The sequence below is a fragment of the Chinchilla lanigera genome, unplaced genomic scaffold (genome assembly GCF_000276665.1).
Source record: "Chinchilla lanigera isolate Chin_1 unplaced genomic scaffold, ChiLan1.0 scaffold00141, whole genome shotgun sequence".
Taxonomy (NCBI): domain Eukaryota; kingdom Metazoa; phylum Chordata; class Mammalia; order Rodentia; family Chinchillidae; genus Chinchilla; species Chinchilla lanigera.
The window spans coordinates 2,577,986-2,596,393 of NW_004955542.1; the positions used below are offsets into that span (position 1 = coordinate 2,577,986).

Genomic DNA, 18,408 nt, shown 5'->3' on the forward strand with positions numbered 1-18,408 from the left:
GAATGAGGGGGGCCAGGGCATACCCTGCCTTCTCCCTCTGGCCAGACTGTCATCTCCATGGAGGAGCCCCAGGTAATCATGACTATAGAGGAAAAAGAAAACAGCCTGTTGCTAGACACAGGTGCAAGTCCTCTTGGTCCTTCTTTTCAATCCTGGCCTTTCTTCTAGCCATCACACCTCCGTGAAAGGAGTCACTGGTAAGGAGGTAATACGCTATTTTTCACAACCCTTAGGCTGTAACTACTTGTTAGATCTTTCTTGTGTATCTCTGTCTTCCTGAGAAACCACTTTGAAGATACCACCATGTATTACAGCAGCCATTGATATTTTCCTACTAATCTGACCATACTCTATAATGTTTGTATTGTTCCTATGCTATATCATAAATGGATGTATGTTTATTACTATGTGTTTCCTGCAACAACCATTGAGAATAGTCAATGATTATTCAATTGGTCACTCATGTGTAGCTCTATTTATTTTCTTTAGAAACCACTTTGAAGATACCAAAATATAGTACAACAACCATTGATAATAACCTACCACTTTTGTCTGTAGCTCACTATTATTTGTCTATTTGTTTTCCTGAGAAACTATCTTGTAGATAACAATATGTAAAACAACAACCATTGATAATTTCCTACCACTTTGTCTGTAATTCAGTAAGCCCCCCTATTACTATGTTATCCTTCTTTTACTCTTTAAAGTTAAAAAAAAAAAAAAAGAATCTTGTCAAGTCAATAAATTGCCCAGTGTGGGGTCCAACCTGTGATCCTTCTGCTCAGCCTCCCAGAGTGCTGGAATTACACATGTGTACCATCATGTCCAGCCCCCCCCAATCATTTTGTTAGCTTCTTTCCAGAGTTTCTTCTCACAAATATGACCAAATGTGCATACATGTATTTATATTCCCACTTTCTTACAGAGAGGTATCAGACTATATTATCTCCCTTACTTTAGTTACTTAACATTTAGTGAGGTTTTTCTCCATCAGTGTCCAGACCTTTCTCATTTTTTGTAACTTCCTAATAGCCAACTTGTATGTACACGCTTCCAGTCTTAGGCAATTACAGACTCACGAGACATTTTACACTTGCCAGGGTAACTCTGACAGACTGGTGAAGAGAGTTTTGCATCACAAAGTGAATGCATGCATGACTTTTCAATTTAAAAGCATGGAGAACTTTCCTTCCATTTCCACTGGCTGTCCCAAAGGCAATGTATCAGAAAGCCTGCCAACCTGACAGGTGGGAATTTCTTTTAACATGGAGATCTAATTAACCCAGGATAACTTATTCAAAAGATGGTTCTGTTCCCTATTGTTCTGCAGTGCCATCCTCCGACTACATATTCACATGATTGTTCTGGAATTCTCTTTTTCTATTATTTATTTGTCTATCCTTCTATCAAGATCACACTGTCTTATTATAACTTTATAACAAATCTTAACATGTGATAAAGCCAGTCTCCTTTATTTTTCTTAAACACTGTTTTGGTTATTCTTAATCTTCGGTATTTTCTTAGAACTCTGAGAAAGGGCTTGCTGAGTTCCACAAAAATATCTACTGGGATTTTCATTAGGATAGTACTGAATGTATTAAGCAAGATGAAGAGAATAGGTATCTTTACACCACTGATTCTTTTAATCCATACAGAAAAGGCAACCCTCAATTTATTTAGAATTTCTTTAATTTCTCTCAATGTTTTATAGTTTTCAGATAGAGATGTTGAATATCTCCTATTAAATATATTCCTGGGTATGTGATATCTTAAATGGTACTATGAACATTTTTTAAAAATCATTTTTCTGACACTATGGGTAGTATGTAGAATTACAAGTGATTTGAGAACTACCTTTATACCCAGCAATCCTTCTGAATTCTAATAGTTTGTGTACAGGATCTTTGGGATTTCCTGTGTGCAGCATTAATTGTCCTACAGATAACAGTTGTATTTTTCCACTCAGATACCTACACTTTCTTTTTCCTCCTCATTTTGCTGGCTAGAACCCCCAGCACAATAGTGAGCAGAAGAGGCTGATGGACATGCTGATGATGCCCATGCCCTGTTCCACAATTCACTGTAAAGTATATGGCTGCTGCTAGACAATTTCAGAGACCTTTCGCCTGTCTGCGTGTCTCGCTCTCAGGGCACCAACAACGTTTTTCTGCACCATCATTTCCAGCCTGGGCCGATAAACTCTCACTTCAGGCCGTCAGGCACACACTGCCAAATAGAAAATGTCTCACACACAAGGTCTTGTGGAATTTTCTGTGACTGAGAAGGGCTGGAAACGTCCACACACCGGCCTTTATGCAGTCACAAACGCATTCTGTTGCACAGGGACAGCTGACTCACTGTCCAGCATTCTACATCTCCCTCCACAACAAAGGTCTGGCAGTGTTCTTCAGGCCGTTTAGAAATAATTTATACTCCTCAAGCTTGGGGTTCATCTTTAACGCATCCTGACATGTTTAGGCACTGACTTCCTTAAAGGAACGAGGAGTAAAACTGATACTCCGGCTACAGCTATTGCTGTGACGAAGAACTATCTTTTGCTCTTGAGTCTCATGTCCTTTGTCAGTTCAGTACACAAGTTAACTTGTTAACTTGCCAGTCAAAGGAAAATCGTAGTCAAAGGGATCTCTCACTGTCAAATTAAGGAAGCATTCCTCTTTCTACTTTAACAACGTTATTGTGTATGGGTGGTAAACTTTATCAACTATTTCTGCACCTACTAAAATCACCAGATGATTTTTCACCCTTTATTCATACAGTGAGTTACATTTATCTTCAAATGTTAGATCAACCTTGCATTCCTGGAGTAAAGTCAATTTGGCCATGGAGAATCACTGTTTTCAGATTATCAGATTCAGTTCTCTAGTATTTTATTCAGGAATGTTTGCATCCACGTTCGTGAGACTGGCCTGTTAGTCCTTCAGTCTTGTGATGCCTCTTTCCAGCGTTGGCGTTAAGGTTGCTGGCTTCTCTGGAAGATCTTAGACTGAGTTTTCCTTCTTTAAATACTTGAGAGGACTCATCAAGAAACCCAACAGAGCCTGAGTTTTACTTCATGAGTTTTTGTTTATGACTAGATTTCTTTAAATAAGACTTACATTTTTAATATGTTCTTGTGTCATTTCTGTTAATCTAAATTTTCTTTTGAAGCTGCCCATGTAATCTAAAACTTTAAATATACTAAAATCATTTATAATATCTCATTATATTTTCAATGTCTATAAAATCTGTAGTGATGTTCCTTTCTCAAAAAAAGTTATTTACCTTGGCTTTTTGTGACTTTTTACTTTTTTTCTTAAGCTCTATCACATATCATTTAATATGAAATACTCCACTTATCAATAGAAAGCTGATATAAAAGGTTTTATTATATTTCTTGAGAACCAACTTTTGGTTTTGCCCGTACTTCCTAGTCTGGGTGTGTTCTTTATTTTCACTTATTTTTTGAGAGTCTCTGCGTTGCCCAGGCTGCTCTCCGACTTCTGGGCTTCAGTGATCCTCCAGCCTCAGGCTTCCAAACAGCTAGGAATACAGGAACGTGTCACCATGCCTTGCCTGTGAATCTGCTGTTATTTCTACGTTTCATGAATTTCTACACTTCAGCATTTCTGGTTTTATACTTCCTTTGGGTCACGTTATCTTTTTCCAAACTTCTTGAGTTGTGTACTTCGGTCACTCAAGTCCAGTTATTTTGATTTGTGACAGAGCCATTCAGGGCCGTCCATGTCAGTGAGCACAGCTCTGACTGCACCCCGCAAGATCAGTGTGGGCCATTTTCATCATGCCCTGAAATGTCTGTTCTCATTTCCACCGTGACCCCCTCCATGTATCTCACTGGGTACTCAGCAGCACATTTCCGAACAGGGCTATCCCTTTTTATCTTTTTGTTACTGACTTCCAGGTTAATGGCACTGTGGTCAGAGAAAACACTACTTTTTTCAGTCTGTTAGTCCTTGTTGAGATTTATTTTATAGTCTAGTATGTGGTCAACCTTTGTGAAAAGTTCAAGTAACCTGGCCAGGCGTGGTGGTGCATGCCTGTAATCCCAGCACTTGGGAGGCTGAGGCAGGAGGATTGTTGCGAGTTCAAGACCAGCCTGGGCTACAAAGTGAGCTCAAGGCCAGCCTGAACTGCATAGGGAGACCCTGTCTCAAAAAACACAAAAAAGAAAAAAAGAAAAGTTCAAGTGACCTAAAGAGTCTTTTTTTTTTTTTGTACCGGGAATCAAACTCAGGACCTTGCACTTGCCAGGCAGGCACTTATGCCACTGAGCTACATCCCTAGCCCCTGAAGAGTTTTTATTTAGCAGACCATGTTATTATGTTCTATATATGTATGTTCAGAAAATGGAGTTGATTATTAAGGCAGTTAAAATGTTCTAGATTATTGTTATTTTTGTGTCTATATCTTCTTTTTTTTGTGTGTGGTATGATGTTTTTATTTTATTTTTTGTGGTACCGGGGATCGAACTCACAACCTTGCGCTTGCCAGGCAGGCGCTTATGCCACTGAGCTATATCCCCAGCCTGTCTGTGCCTTCTGACAGTTAGGGAATTCTATTAAAATCCCTCATGAAGCTGGGCGTGGTGGTGCATGCCTGTAATCCCAGCACTCGGGAGGCTGAGGCAGGAGGATTGTTGCGAGTTTGAGGCCAGCCTGAGCTACAAAGTGAGCTCAAGGCCAGCCTGAACTGCATAGTGAGACCCTGTCTCAAAAAGACAAAAAAAAAAAAAATCTCTCATGATAATTGCAGGCCTGCAGCTATTTCTCTTGGAAATTCTGGAAGCATTTCCTTTATATATTTTCAAGGTACATTACTAGATAGATTCAAATTTAGAATTGTCAGTTATTTTTGATAAGCTTAATATTTCTCCCAACAATTTTATTGATTTAAAGTTTACTTTTTTAGTGTTAATAAAGTATGGTTTTTTCTTTTTCTATGCTTTTATTTTTATATATCCTAATATTTCATGTGTCAATACTATATAGTTTGTTTTTAAAATGCTAATCTGATGATCTAAGTGGTTTATAGTTACATTTATATCTAATGAAAAACTAGGTTTTCATCATCTAAGTATGTTCTACTTATCCCAACTGTTCTACTGTTCTATGTATCCTTTTACTTTCCTTTTTTACCTACATTTAAAATATATTTTGTTAGTTCATATGCCACCTACTGTACTATCATGGGAATTATGTACTTTTTCTTTTTTGTCTTTTTTTTTTTTTTGCCTTTTTTGGGACAGGGTCTTGCTACGCAGTTCAGTCTGGCCTTGAGCTCACTTTGTAGCCCAGGGTGGTCTCAAACTCAGAACAATCCTCCTGCCTCAGCCTCCTGAGTGCTGGGATTACAGGTGTGTGCCACCCCATGCTTGGCCTTATGTACTTTTTCTTAATGTGATAAAATATACATAAAAGTTACCACTTTTAAGTGTACACATCACTACACACATTAACACCGTTTGGTCATCACTGCTATCAACCTTCCGAATACTTTCCTCTTCCTCATCTGAAACTCTAGAACCACTAAACACTGTATTCTCCCTTCATCCATCCCCTGACAACCAGTACTGTACTTTCTGTTTCTATCAATCTCTAGACTACTCTAGATACCGTATACAGGTGGATTCACAGTATTTGTCCTGTTGTGACTTTTATTTCACTTAGTTTTTAATTTTGATGGTGTCTATTATATTCTTAAGGTGAAGTGGCTGTTTCATGGATTTTTTTGCTATAATTTTTAAAGTAGTTTTCTCTGATATGCTGAAATATTCTTTTCTTCAGCCGTAATTTTTTTTAAATGCTGTCTGCTCTATTTTCTTGTTCTTTTGTTTAAAATCTTGTTACGTCAATAACAGAACTTCTCACTGTATCTTGTACTTCTTACTATTTTTGTTTTCTTTTTAACTCCCTGTGTTTTGGTCCATAGTTTCTTCTTCTCTTTTCTTTCTAAATATAGTAGTCCTGGCCTGCGAGGAACCTACTGTGCAGTCCAGGCTGGCCTCAAACTCACCACCCTCCTGCCTCAGCTTCCCATGTTCTGGGATTACAGGCATATGCCTGTACATCCAGCTTCTACCTTTTAACTCTCACTTCAACTATTTGTCTAGTCTTCCACAGAGCCTATTAGCTAAGTCATTACATTTAGTTACTTTATTCTTCATTAATGAAATGTGACAGTCAAGGTAGCCTATCAAATTGACTGGCTTGGGAGTCAACCAGGGGTTAATAAAACACCCTTTTGGGTGTCTGTGGGGTGGGTCATGGTGCAGTGACCTTGGGGTCTATATCTGGTTCCTTGCCCCTTTCTTCTCTTATTCTCTTTAACCTCTCTGCTTTAGGACCACCATGCATTAATCATCTTTGTTGTGCCACACCTTTCTGCCTTGATGTTCTTGCCTTGGAGCCCACCTACCGTGGTTTTTTTTTTTCTTTTTTTTCCGGTACTGGGAATCGAACTCATGACCTCATGCTTGCCAGGCAGGTGCTGTGCCGCTGAGCTAAATCCCCAGCCCCAAGCCCACCTACCATGGACTGAATCTTCTAAAACCATGAGTCAAATAAACATCTCCTCCTTTAAGATGTGTGTACTGGGTATTCAGTCCCAGCCACAGGAAAACTAATAAATGGAATTTTCACTTTTAAGATATTTTCAATTATCTACTAAAATTCTGTCTTATCTTTTGTGTCCTTGAACATAACACATCTATAATGTATTAGGAAATCCCCTTCAAAACTTAGTAGCCTAAAGTAATAGCCATCTACTTATCTTTTACTTCTGCTAACTAGCAATGGGTTGATTCCTATAGGTGATTCCTGTCATCTTGGATGGGTTCACACATACATCTGTGACAACTGCCAGGCTGGGTAGGTTGATCTGTTAATCTATGCCAGTGCCTTTTACATGTACAGGGGTAGACAGCTGTAGGCTAGACTGCTTTGGCCATCTTCCACATAGTTTCTTGCCCTTTGGCAGGCTGTCCGGGCTTCCTCATAAGAATACAACAAACTTCTGAAACTGACTTTTGGAAATGGCATAATTTGTCAAAATAAGTCATAAAGCTGGCCTAGGTTAAAAGGGGTAGGAAAAGAGATTCTTCTTGATGAGATGTACTTCAGCCCCACTCCCACTGCTATAATTTTACCAAGATCCTGTTCTCCTGGCTGCAGCACTATCAAAGAGTCCCTCAGGCTCCTGGCTACTCCTCTGCAAATAACACTAGAAGCAAACTGGTCTTAAGCACTGGGCTTATTTCTCTGAAACTCATCTTCTCAGTATCCTGTCCCAGTACCTGATCCTTGTCTTGACAGCTTTTCCATGTTTTTAAGTGGATATTTTTTCACATTTATTCAGTTTTCCTAACTGGTGTCAATGGAATGTTTGCTTAAATCATCTAGACACCTCCAACTGGAAACAGAGCTTCTAATCAACTATTTTGAGGAAATGGATTCTATGCTGATCTGTAGAAATTCTAAAAATATACAAAATACACAAATTTTTAAATACTCCTTTCTTTAAGAGGCGGCACTCAACCCACCACTCACACCCTACCTCACCATTGTTGGTTTGAATGTAGTGACTCAGCCACCTGGCCATGATGTAAAGACTGCAAAAAGCCTCGCAGAAAGAAAGGCCCATTGGTGAGAAATCAAGGCCTTTCGCTGAGAGCCATGTGAATGAGCATCTGAGAAGCAGATCCTCCCTCTTAGTCAAACTTCTGGACAACCGTCAGGCTGACATCTTGGCTGCAACATGAGACCCTCAGATAAACCACTCTGCTAAACCATTCTGTACCCTGATCTGCAAACTTTGAGATGGTAAATGTTGCTTGTGACAATCAATTTTGGAGTAATTGGCTTTGCATTAGTAGTTAATTAATACTATGTTTTGTGTTTTTTGGTGCTGGGGATTGAACTCAGGGCACTGCACATGCTAAGCATATACTTTATTGCTAAGCTACAACCCCAGCCCTACAGTGTTTGTTTTTAACTTTAACAATATTATTTTAATATATTAGTATTTTCACTTAAAATTATCCTTTTTATTGAGAAGAAAATGAAATAACTTACAATGTTTAAATATAGAAGAGTATGATCACTTTACCTCTTTGTTCTGTTTACTCCTGATGGGGAGTAGAGTTTTTCAGAACAGATGAAGTCATTTCCACAATAGTGCTAATAGATAAGCCATTGAGAAAACCTTTACGATTCATTCTCACTTCCTGAAGAGCATCTATAATATCGTCTCTACGTGAAAGGAAACATACATCAGCATTCCCCTTAGTAACATGTTCTGAACATGGTTAAACTATTGAAGTGTACTATATTGTTACAGAAAAGTTTCAAATTATTTAAAACATGATTTCAGTTTTTTGTTTTTTGGTTTTTTTTTTGGTTTTTCTCCAGTACAGGGAACTGAACTCACGACCTTGCGCTTGCCAGGCAGGCGCTTTGCCGCTGAGCTAAATCCCCAGCCCCATGATTTCAGTTATTACCTGCTGACTTCTGGATGCAGTTCAGCCAGTCTTTTTATGATCTTGGTAAAGCTACTAAGGTTCAATGTATTTGCAGGTATGAACTGAACAGGGGTTTTTGGTACTAACTGAGCAGATTCAATCTGTTTACAATTCTTCTTGGCATCCTAAATGAATGAACAGAGTAAATAATTGTAAAAATAGGAGATAAGAGGAACAAGAAACTGCTAGAAAGGTGAGGGAACTTGGAATGACAGACGCTAACTGGAAGCTTCCCTATCTACATACCCTAAGACAACACACTCCTGCCTGGAGCTTTAATGGCCCTCTTTATCTTTGCCACACTCATGACCACAGTCACAACTGACTGGACCAAAAGTCCTGAACTACTAAACACCAAAACCACAGGCTGGGTCAGTTCAACTTCCTGCCTAAAAAACGTCAAACAGGCATACAGAGCAAATGTGTGCATCAAATGATCACATGGGCTTGACCAGAGACACAAAAGAGTTAGAACTACACAGAACAAAACCAAGTGAGGTAGAAAGTACTCTTAGGTACAGGAAACTGGCATGCAGAGAAGCAGGAAAGGGAGCACAGAAGGATACAGAGGAAGCACCTGCATGTATCACATGAGAGACAAGGGCAGAAGCCATGGTCCCCAAATCTTCAGCTCAGGCTGCCTGTGTCCTAAATGGATGTTGTCTCCTTCCTTCCATATGTGGATTGAAACTATGTACCCAAAACCTATCCTAAATATCAAGTGTCAGAGATGAAAGAAAAAGATTTTTTAAAAGAACAGCCAATATCAAAATGCCAAGGACAAAGAAAAGAACCGGTTAAAAAAGGAAGTCAGAATATTAGGAAAAGAAGAGAAGCAATCAAATAAATCGAAACAATGGATGTAAACCACTCCACTGAGAAGTTCGCCGAGCATATGGGAAGCCCTGGGTTCAGTCCTCAGTACCCGCACTAAACAATAAAACAGTAGCAGCAACAACAAAACCCCAATTCTGATCAACGCTCTCTTTCCTGCTTCAACATTGCTGGTACTAGAGTCACCTATTCCACAGGCACTCACAGCAGAATGGCAAGTATGAGATCATTTCTGGGGTCAGTTATGAAATTTACCTGCTCCAAAGGTGAAAGCTCACTATCTTGCTCTGACACCATCTGCCTTGGCCTTGTTCTGGACAATGTAGAAACAGAGGGGGCTGCACTGATTTCTTTGTTGGTACTTTTCTCCAAATTATTCAAAATTTTTTTTGAGGAAAATGGTGATGTACACTCTCCATGAGATTTAACAAGCCGTACATTTACTGATTTTCCATTTATTTCTATCCCATTCATTTCTTCCACAGCCATCTTTGCATCATGATTTTTCTTAAAAGCAAGAGATGCATATCTATAGTATATAAACACAAGACCAAAAAGTTCATCATAACTTTACCTTAAACTTAACTTTCTAACCATTGACTACATATATCTTTCATAAGAATAACTGCTCTTTCCCCCACCTCCCCAGTACCGGGAATCGAACTTGCCAGGCAGGCGCTGTGCTGCTGAACTAAATCCCCAGCCCCAAGAATAACTGCTCTTAGAAATATAAAGGTTACTCCTAGGCATGGTGGTGCACACCTATAATCCTAGCACTTGGGAGGCTGAGGCAGGAGGATCATCAGGAGTTCGAGGCTAGCCTGTGTTACACAGTGAGTTCAAGGCTCGCCTGGACTACACAGTGAGACCCTGTCTCAAAAATCCATAAATTCATAAATAAATAAATACAAAGGTTACTGTTTTATATTTACTTTGGAATAAAAATATTCAGAATAACTAAATACAAAACAATTAAAGATGGGAAATAAATAGTAAGCATTTTAAAGCACTATATCCTATTAATTTCATATTAAAATTTAATGTTTAAATTTACTTTATTAGTACATGTGTGGGGTACACAATGATTTATATTCCTTGTGGGAAACTGGCAATGTACATAACACATCTTAAGTTCCTATATTATAGCACTGCAGAGACTGTAGTCTAGGGACAGCTAGTTATCCATACTAAAACCCTTAATGCTTATATACAAACGCAAACTCCAGATGGCTCAAAGTAAAAGCAAAATTCAAAAACATTCACCTGAATGTCTTTATAACCTTGTAGTGGAAAAGCAAACATAAAAAAAAGAAGCAAACATAAAAGAAGTTAGAAAACATAATCAGAATTTCAATCATAAAACTGAAAGTTGGGCAAGAGCCATCTGCATTAAACCAACAGCCTCAGGCAGTATCAGTGGAAGGACATGTACCAAATCTGAAGAGCAGTTATTCTGAATGGTGGGGCTATGAATAAAATTTTGTAACTTCATTGTATTTAACTATGTTATCTAAATTTCTACATGAAATTTATGACACAAAATAAGAAGAAAGAAAGTTTTTTGAAAGAGGAAATTCAACAAGATAGTAATACTTTAACACTGTGAAATATATAAACAATAACATTAATAGGTCAAATTAAAAATGCATATGATCTTAACTGACTCCATTTAAGACAAACATGTATTTTTAATACATTTCAATACTAACTGTAAATAAAATTCTTAATTGATCAGTGTTTTTATATTTGAAATAAATAGCAATAATTTAAAATGATAAGATAAACAATATAGCCATTTCTATTAAGTTATCACAATTGTTATTTGATACTTCAGAATAATTTGACTATGTCACAGAGAGTAGCAACACGCATATTGGAAGTCACTATATCGAGATGATCTAGCCATCTATCTAAAAAAAACCCTGAAAATTCAAATCAGAAATAACAAAATTAAAAACCTTTTTGAGCACCTGCTGTGTGCCAGGCTTAATTTCTAGTATATTTAAACTTTTAAGTTTTATGGCAATGCTGTAAAAATACTATTATCATTAATAGGTGACAGATAAAAAGGCTGAAGTATAGAAAGATAAGTAAGCAACTTGCCCAAATTCATTCATCAAGTTATTAACATAAGTGGGAGTTGAACCAGTCACGTATTTTAGAGCCCATTCTCTTAACTGATGCACTCTGCTTCCCCTATAATTGGTATGTAACAAGATAAAGTGCACAAAATCAGTAACTTTCCTATGTGCCACAAGGAAGTTAAAAAGTATACAGAAACAAAGATCCCATGAAGAGTAACAGCCATGGTTGCAGCTATGTGCCTGTTCCTCTCCACTAGCTTGAGGTTCCCTGCGGGGGTGGCCCTTGACTTTGTCGCACTGTGGCTGACTGTAGTATGGGACTTCTGATGCACAGCAGACACACTGAAATACACTTACTGAATTTAGGAAACACACCTGTAATTAGTAGAAGAATCACAAATTGAGATTTCAGAAATGTGGTATTTGTGGAAGTAAGACCTCAAATCAGCCTACAAGAGAAATAAAAAATTGTGAAAGGTAGAAGAATTAATCATAAATAATCAGTGAATTTGAAAATGAAGTCCCGCTCCCAAGAAATCTTGGCATACCTCAGATACTGAAGGGCAGAGACCACCAACATGTATCAAAAATCCTTTATCTCTTTGTATTTCTTTGTAATTCTTCATTTCTGCTTATAGAAAAGCATAAAACAGAAATGACCATGAATGTATTGTTATTTTTAAGAAAAACTATGAATGTTCAATTCATGATTTCATCAATTACAAAATGTATTTAAAAATCATCAGCAAATGCCAGCAGTAGACTGAAAACAATAGCCTAGAACACAATTTTAAGGTTTCTGGACCCTAACCATATCATCTTTTTTTTTTTTGGTTTTTCTCCGGTACCGGGAACCGAACTCACGACCTTGCGCTTGCCAGGCAGGCGCTTTGCCACTGAGCTAAATCCCCAGCCCTCTAACCATATCATCTTAAAAATAGAGTTGGACTGCTTGATACTAAGTCTCCTGGCAAACAAAAACCTATCAATTGCTGGTGGTCAGAAAGCTTTCCTTACACACATTTCTTCACTGAGGAAACAGCATACCAAGAAAACCTTTCTATCAGATCAAAGTCAATAGCATGTATATAACTGTTATATACTAAAGGCACACAGAAAAGGAGGAGACAAATAGCATTATTCTACAAATTGTAAAATTAGGATTAGACATTTCTTGTTTAACAACAATATTCAAAATTCTTAGACTGCATTTTCATGGTCTTTGTTGTGAAGACAATCTGGTCTAAAACCACAATAAAAAAAGATGCACTGAATTGAGATTGAAATTACTATCAGGGTAGGGAGCACATGAATATTTGTTGAACGACTTCTTAAGAGTAGCTTTTATGTTTCATGATTTTGTTATGTTTACATAATGGGAGATTTGTAAATTTTATTCTTTTTAGTAATAGGAGAAAAAGAAGATGGGGAGAGAAGGAGGAAGAAGAGAAGGAAGAGGAGGAGGAGGATGAGCAGTGCAGCACTCACTGAATGCCCCTATGCTCCAGGCAATATGCCAAGTCTTCATATACATCATCTCATGTAATTCTCACAGCCACCTCATGAGGTGATTATTATTATTTCCATTTTACTGATGTGGAAGCTGAGGCCTCAGGAGTTTTGGGCAAAAACATAGTAAGTGGTGGTGCTAGATTCATGCAGTATCTCTCATCTTTTGGTAAAAGAATACCTAATCCTCTTCATTAACTTACTTCATTTAATTTGTTGATGTTTTTGGATAGTAACATGTCTTAAAACAAGAACAATGAAACCATCTTTATAATTTACACTGGAGTGAGGAGGGGGTAGAGTTACAGTAAAAAAGGGCAGAAGATACATGTTCTACCCATCTTCTCCCCTTTCACTACTCCACTAGAAATAACCGCTGACTACCCTGGGCACTGAGCACTGGCCCTGACGGGGGAGGTGGCCGGTGAGCAGAGCACACAGAGCGTCCTCATCTCAGCAAGCCAGCGCGGACACAAGAACGTGGGCAGCAGCCAGGACAGCAAGCAGGTGAAACACCAAGCAGGAGCCAAGTGATGATGCACACAAACAACCCAAGGGGAGAAAAAATGGTTACAATAAAAGTAGACGCTATAAAAATGGTCAATAAAACTAGATAACTGGTTTATGCATGTGTACTAAACATACATACACAAAAAGATGTGTAAAAGAATGGTCACTATGAGTGGTTATGACTGGTTGGAGAAACCAGGTAATTTTAATTTTTTATGTTTTAAAATCTTAATAAGCACTTTTTTCTACAAGCAGGGAAAAAAATCAATAAATCTACTGCTATTATGGAAAAATATCCACAGAAGCAGGTAGGGAAAGTGAAGAAAGGTAGCATAAGTATCATTAGAAATGGCAGAAGGGAAACAGGCATGGTGGTCCACACCTATAATCCCAGTACTGTGGGAGGCTGAGGCAGTAGGGCTTCAAATTGAAGCACAGATCTGGGCAACTTCGTAACTTAGTGGAATTCTGTCTTGAAACACCAAAACACAAAGGATCGGGGAATGTAGCTCAGTGGGCAAGCTCTAGTTCAATTCACCAGCAAAAAAGAACACTAATTATAGATACTAGGCAAAATTGTATCATAAGCTATTGAAGACTATCTGAAGGTGAAAATATTCCTTAAATAAGATGAAATTATTGAAGTAAGGAAAGCAAGTAGTGTTCATTGCTAACACAAACTTGACAGATTAGTACTGGTTGCCTGATGGACACTGAGAAGCTGACTTGGCTGACCATATACGCGCCCTGGAAAATGGCTGCCAGGGCTCAGAAGAAAAGGGATGCCCCAGGGGAGGGCTGAGGCTGCTTTGAGTGGAGAAGAAAGAATGCCAGGTAGACACCTGCTGACCAAATCCTGCACCTAAGGCTTAAACAGTTTTCTGAAAGAGAAATGAACATTTAATACCGATTTGCTCTTTAAAAAATTGACTTCAACTCAGTCAATTTTCTCATTTTAAGAATATTTATAAAGAAAAGCCACAGACAGGAACAAAATATTACAATCCAGTCTCCCAAATCAACACAGAACCAAGCAAGGAAGCACTATTTTCAAGTAAGTTGGGTTAGAATTTCTCAGTCAATTCTTAAGAACCAACCTACTGTAAACTTCAGATTCCGTCTGTCATGATTTATTTGATTTTCTTCTGTTCCTGAGGAGTCAACTCCTGTCATGTTCTCTTTAGCATCAAACCAGTCTTCACTGATTTCATGGTCATTTCTGCACTCTAAGAGATTGAACACAATGAGCTCTGAGTTATGTGTGATGTTGAACCCTCTGGAAACTTAGACCTAACTATACAATAACAGTGATTGTCTTTAAGAAATTAAGCAATGGCACAGCTCTTCATTAAAACTATTTGTTTTGGAAGGGTAATCTTTTACAGGAAAAAACAAACATTAGGAACATTTTAAACATTATTTTCTAGTAGCTACACAATACATTTTTACACTGACCTTTATCATCAAGTTTTAGTTGACTGAAGTCTACATTGATACCACCATTTTTTAAAACATCTGTTTTGTGTGATGTATCTTGTTTAGGATGACTACTGCCAGATAATAAAGACACCTGAGAATTAAGGAATTAACAAGAATAGTAAGTAAGGGCCAGCAGTCATTACTCTTTTATTACATGACAGGAACTCTTTACTGGCTTTATTTAGCCCTCCCAACAATGACAGCAGTAAGAGCAAAACCCTTATCAACCTGACTTTACAGGGAGAAAACTGAATCTAGGTTGCCAGATCACGTCAGAGTTCATGAGAATTAGGATCTGAACCCCATCTGTGGACAGCGACTGTGTGCTGACATGATTACTTAGGGACATGTGGCATACATATACTAGAAGAATTTTCAGATGATTCTTGGATGTATAGAAATATTTATCAGCTGGGTGTGGTGGTGCACCGTAATCCCAGCACTCAGGAGGCTGAGGCAGGAGGATTGTTGCAAGTTCGAGACCAGCCTGGGCTACAAAGTGAGCTCAAGGCCAGCCTGAACTGCATAGCAAGACCCTGTCTCAAAAAGACAAAAAACAAAAACAAAAACAAGAAATATTTATCAACTTGGCCTTTATATATTTAATGTAGAATGTATGCTTATGTAGACTTTTATTTATGGGACGTAAAATTTCTTTCTCATATGTAATAGTGAGTTGTTCTTTACACTTCAATTTATTTAAAAAGGAGACTGACTGATTTATTGTGTGTGGTACTGGGGACTGAACTTAGGACCTTGTGCATGCTAGGCAAGCACTCTACCACTGAGCTACATCCCCAACCCCAAGGAGAGTAATTAAAAAATATATATAAAACAAATTTTTTTATTTTAAAGATAAAGGAATAAAAACATATTAAAGACACAGACAGCAGACATAAAAAAAACCACAGACATAAAACAATACAAAAACAAGAAAAGCAATACAGAATTTCAGACAAGATGACAGGAAACTAACAATGGTTGTTGTATTACATACTGTTGTCTTCAAATTGGTTACTCAGATAAACAAATACAGGAAGGTAAGAGTGATCAAACAATTAAATATTAACCATTCTTTTCATTCCAATGTTAGTATATGTGCTGAAGTGAGCATAACTGTTCCTTTCAATAAAGCAATAGAAATCAGTAGTACAACTATCTTAGTTATCCTGTGTATACATATATATATAATTTTTTCCCTTCTTTCTTTCTCTTTTCCCTCATCCCAGTTGTTCTTTCCTTTTGAGCAGTTTCTTTCCCTTTCACAATATCTATTGTACCTTTTAGATTTTATTTACTCTTTCAGGTTCTTACACTAGTGAGACAATATGGTGTTTACACAAGTGGGTTTGATTTATTTCACTTATGAATATGGTCTCTAGTTTTATCTACCCATAAAAGCCTCGAGTTTTATCTTTCTTCATAGCCGAGTAATATTCCATTATATAAAAATACCACAATTTTTTTATCCATTCCTCAGTTGATGGACATTTGGGTTGTTTCCAAGATTTAGCAATTACAAATTGCATTGCTATAAACATGAGTGCACATCTATCACTGCAGTATGATGTTTTCAGTTCTTCTGGAAAAATACCCAGAAGAGGAATAGCTGGGTTGAATGGGCCTCTAATCCTAGTTTACTGAAGAATCTCCAGACTGATCTCCACAGTGGTTTCACCAGTCTACACTCCCACCAATAGTGGAGAAGTGTTTCTTTTTCCCCCAAATCCCCACCAGCATTTGTTATTGGTTGAATTTTTTTTGAGACAGGGTCTCACTATGCACGTCAGGCTGGTCTTGAACTCACTTTGTAGCCCAGACTGGTCTTGAACTCATGTAAAAATCCTCCTGCCTCAGCCTCCCAAGTGCTGGGATTACAGGTGTGTGCCACCACACACAGCCAATTTCTTTTTTTTTTAGTTTTTCTCCGGTACTGGAAACTGAACTCACGACCTCGTGCTTGCCAGGCAGGCACTTTGCCACTGAGCTAAATCCCCAGCCCCCAATTTCTTGATAATAGCCATTCTCAGTGTTGTTTTAATTTGCATTTCTCATATGACTAATGATATTGAACATTTTTTCATTATTTGTCATTTGTATTTATCTGAGAAGTGTGTATTCATCTCATATGCTCAGTTTTGTACTGGGTCTTTGAATTTGGTGGGGACTGATTTTTAAAAATTCTTTATATGTTCTAGATAGAAGTCCTTTGTCCAAGATAGAGCTGGCTAAATTTTTCTTCCCAATTTGTGGGTTTTTTTTTCACTCTGTTGGTGATTTCTTTAGATGTGCAAAAACTTTTCAGTAAGATGAGACCCCAGTTGTTCTTGGAATTATTTCCTGTGCAGTTTCATTTTTCTTCATGAAATCTTTGCCTACCCCTATGTCTTTAAGACTTCCACCTACTTTCTCTACTAGGAGATTTAGTGTTTCTGTTTTAATATTTAGATCTGTGATCCATTTTGACTTTTCAGTTTGGTGCACAGTGATAAGACATAAGTCTAGTTTCAGTCTTTGGCATGTGGCAAACCACTCTTTCCAGCACCATTTATAAAAGAGGTTATCTTTCTTAGAGTGAATGTTTGGCCCCTTTGTCAAAGATAATGCGGCTGAGTGTGTTTGTGGTTGTGGCTGCATCTTCCAGTCTATTCCACTGATCCTTAGGTGTTTTTTTGGCAAATACCATGTTGATTTAATCACAATAGCTTTGTAATATAATTTCAAATCAGGGATTGTGAGGCCACCTGACTTGTCTTTGTTGCCCAGGATTGCTTTTGCTATTCTGGGTCTATTCTGGTTCCAGATGAATTTTATGAATGTATTCTCTAGATCTGTGAGGTATACCAATGGTATTTTAATTGGGATTGCATTGAATCATACAACACTTTCAGGAGTATAGCCATTTTCACAATGTTGGTTCTTCCTATCCATGAGCAAGGAGTATCTTTCCATTTTCTGAAATCCTCCTCCATCTCTTTTTTCAGGGTACTGTAGTTTTAACTGTGTAGATCTTTTACTTCTTTTGTTGGATTGATTCCTAAGTGTTTTAATTGTTTTGGATGATACTGTGAAAGGTATGGTTTCCTTAATTTCCCTCTCAGTGTGCTTGTTGTTTGTGTACATGAATGCTATTGATTTTTGAGTGTTGACTTTGTATCCAGGTACACTACTGAATTTGGTGATTAATTCTAGGAGTCTTCTGATGGAGTTTTTGGGGTCTTCCATGTTGAGTATCACGTCATCTGCGAATAATGATAATTTCACTTCTTTTCTTATTCTTAATTCTTTTATATCTTTCTTATCTAATTGCTCTGGCTAATGTTTCCAGAATTATGTTGAATAGGAGTGGTGACAGTGGACATCCTTGTCTTGTTCCTGATTTTAAAGAGACAGTTTGGCTGGGTGTGGTGGCACACGCCTGTAATCCCAGCACTTAGGAGGCTGTGGCAAGAGGATTGT

At 37.9% G+C, this 18,408-nt stretch overlaps 1 protein-coding gene and 1 long non-coding RNA gene across 4 annotated transcripts in view; one reads left to right on the top strand and one right to left on the bottom strand.

Moving 5' to 3' along the window:
• Rbm44 (RNA binding motif protein 44) overlaps positions 1-18,408 on the bottom strand; it is a 46,593-nt gene that overhangs the window by 4,338 nt on the left and 23,847 nt on the right. For all 3 annotated transcript variants that reach the window (XM_013508022.1, XM_005411204.2, XM_005411205.2), the window contains 7 exons: positions 14,926-15,040; positions 14,568-14,696; positions 12,000-12,079; positions 11,827-11,900; positions 9,623-9,896; positions 8,513-8,658; positions 8,122-8,264 (listed from right to left, as the gene is read on the bottom strand). In XM_013508022.1, coding sequence (XP_013363476.1) covers positions 8,135-8,264; positions 8,513-8,658; positions 9,623-9,896; positions 11,827-11,900; positions 12,000-12,079; positions 14,568-14,696; positions 14,926-15,040 — 948 coding nt within the window. In that variant the 3' untranslated portion in view covers positions 8,122-8,134. The remainder of the gene's footprint in view (positions 1-8,121; positions 8,265-8,512; positions 8,659-9,622; positions 9,897-11,826; positions 11,901-11,999; positions 12,080-14,567; positions 14,697-14,925; positions 15,041-18,408) is intronic.
• On the top strand, positions 1,078-13,564 carry LOC102030347. Its single transcript, XR_001232160.1, has 4 exons — positions 1,078-1,247; positions 7,595-7,835; positions 12,858-13,018; positions 13,328-13,564. It is a non-coding gene; the product is annotated as an uncharacterized LOC102030347 (long non-coding RNA).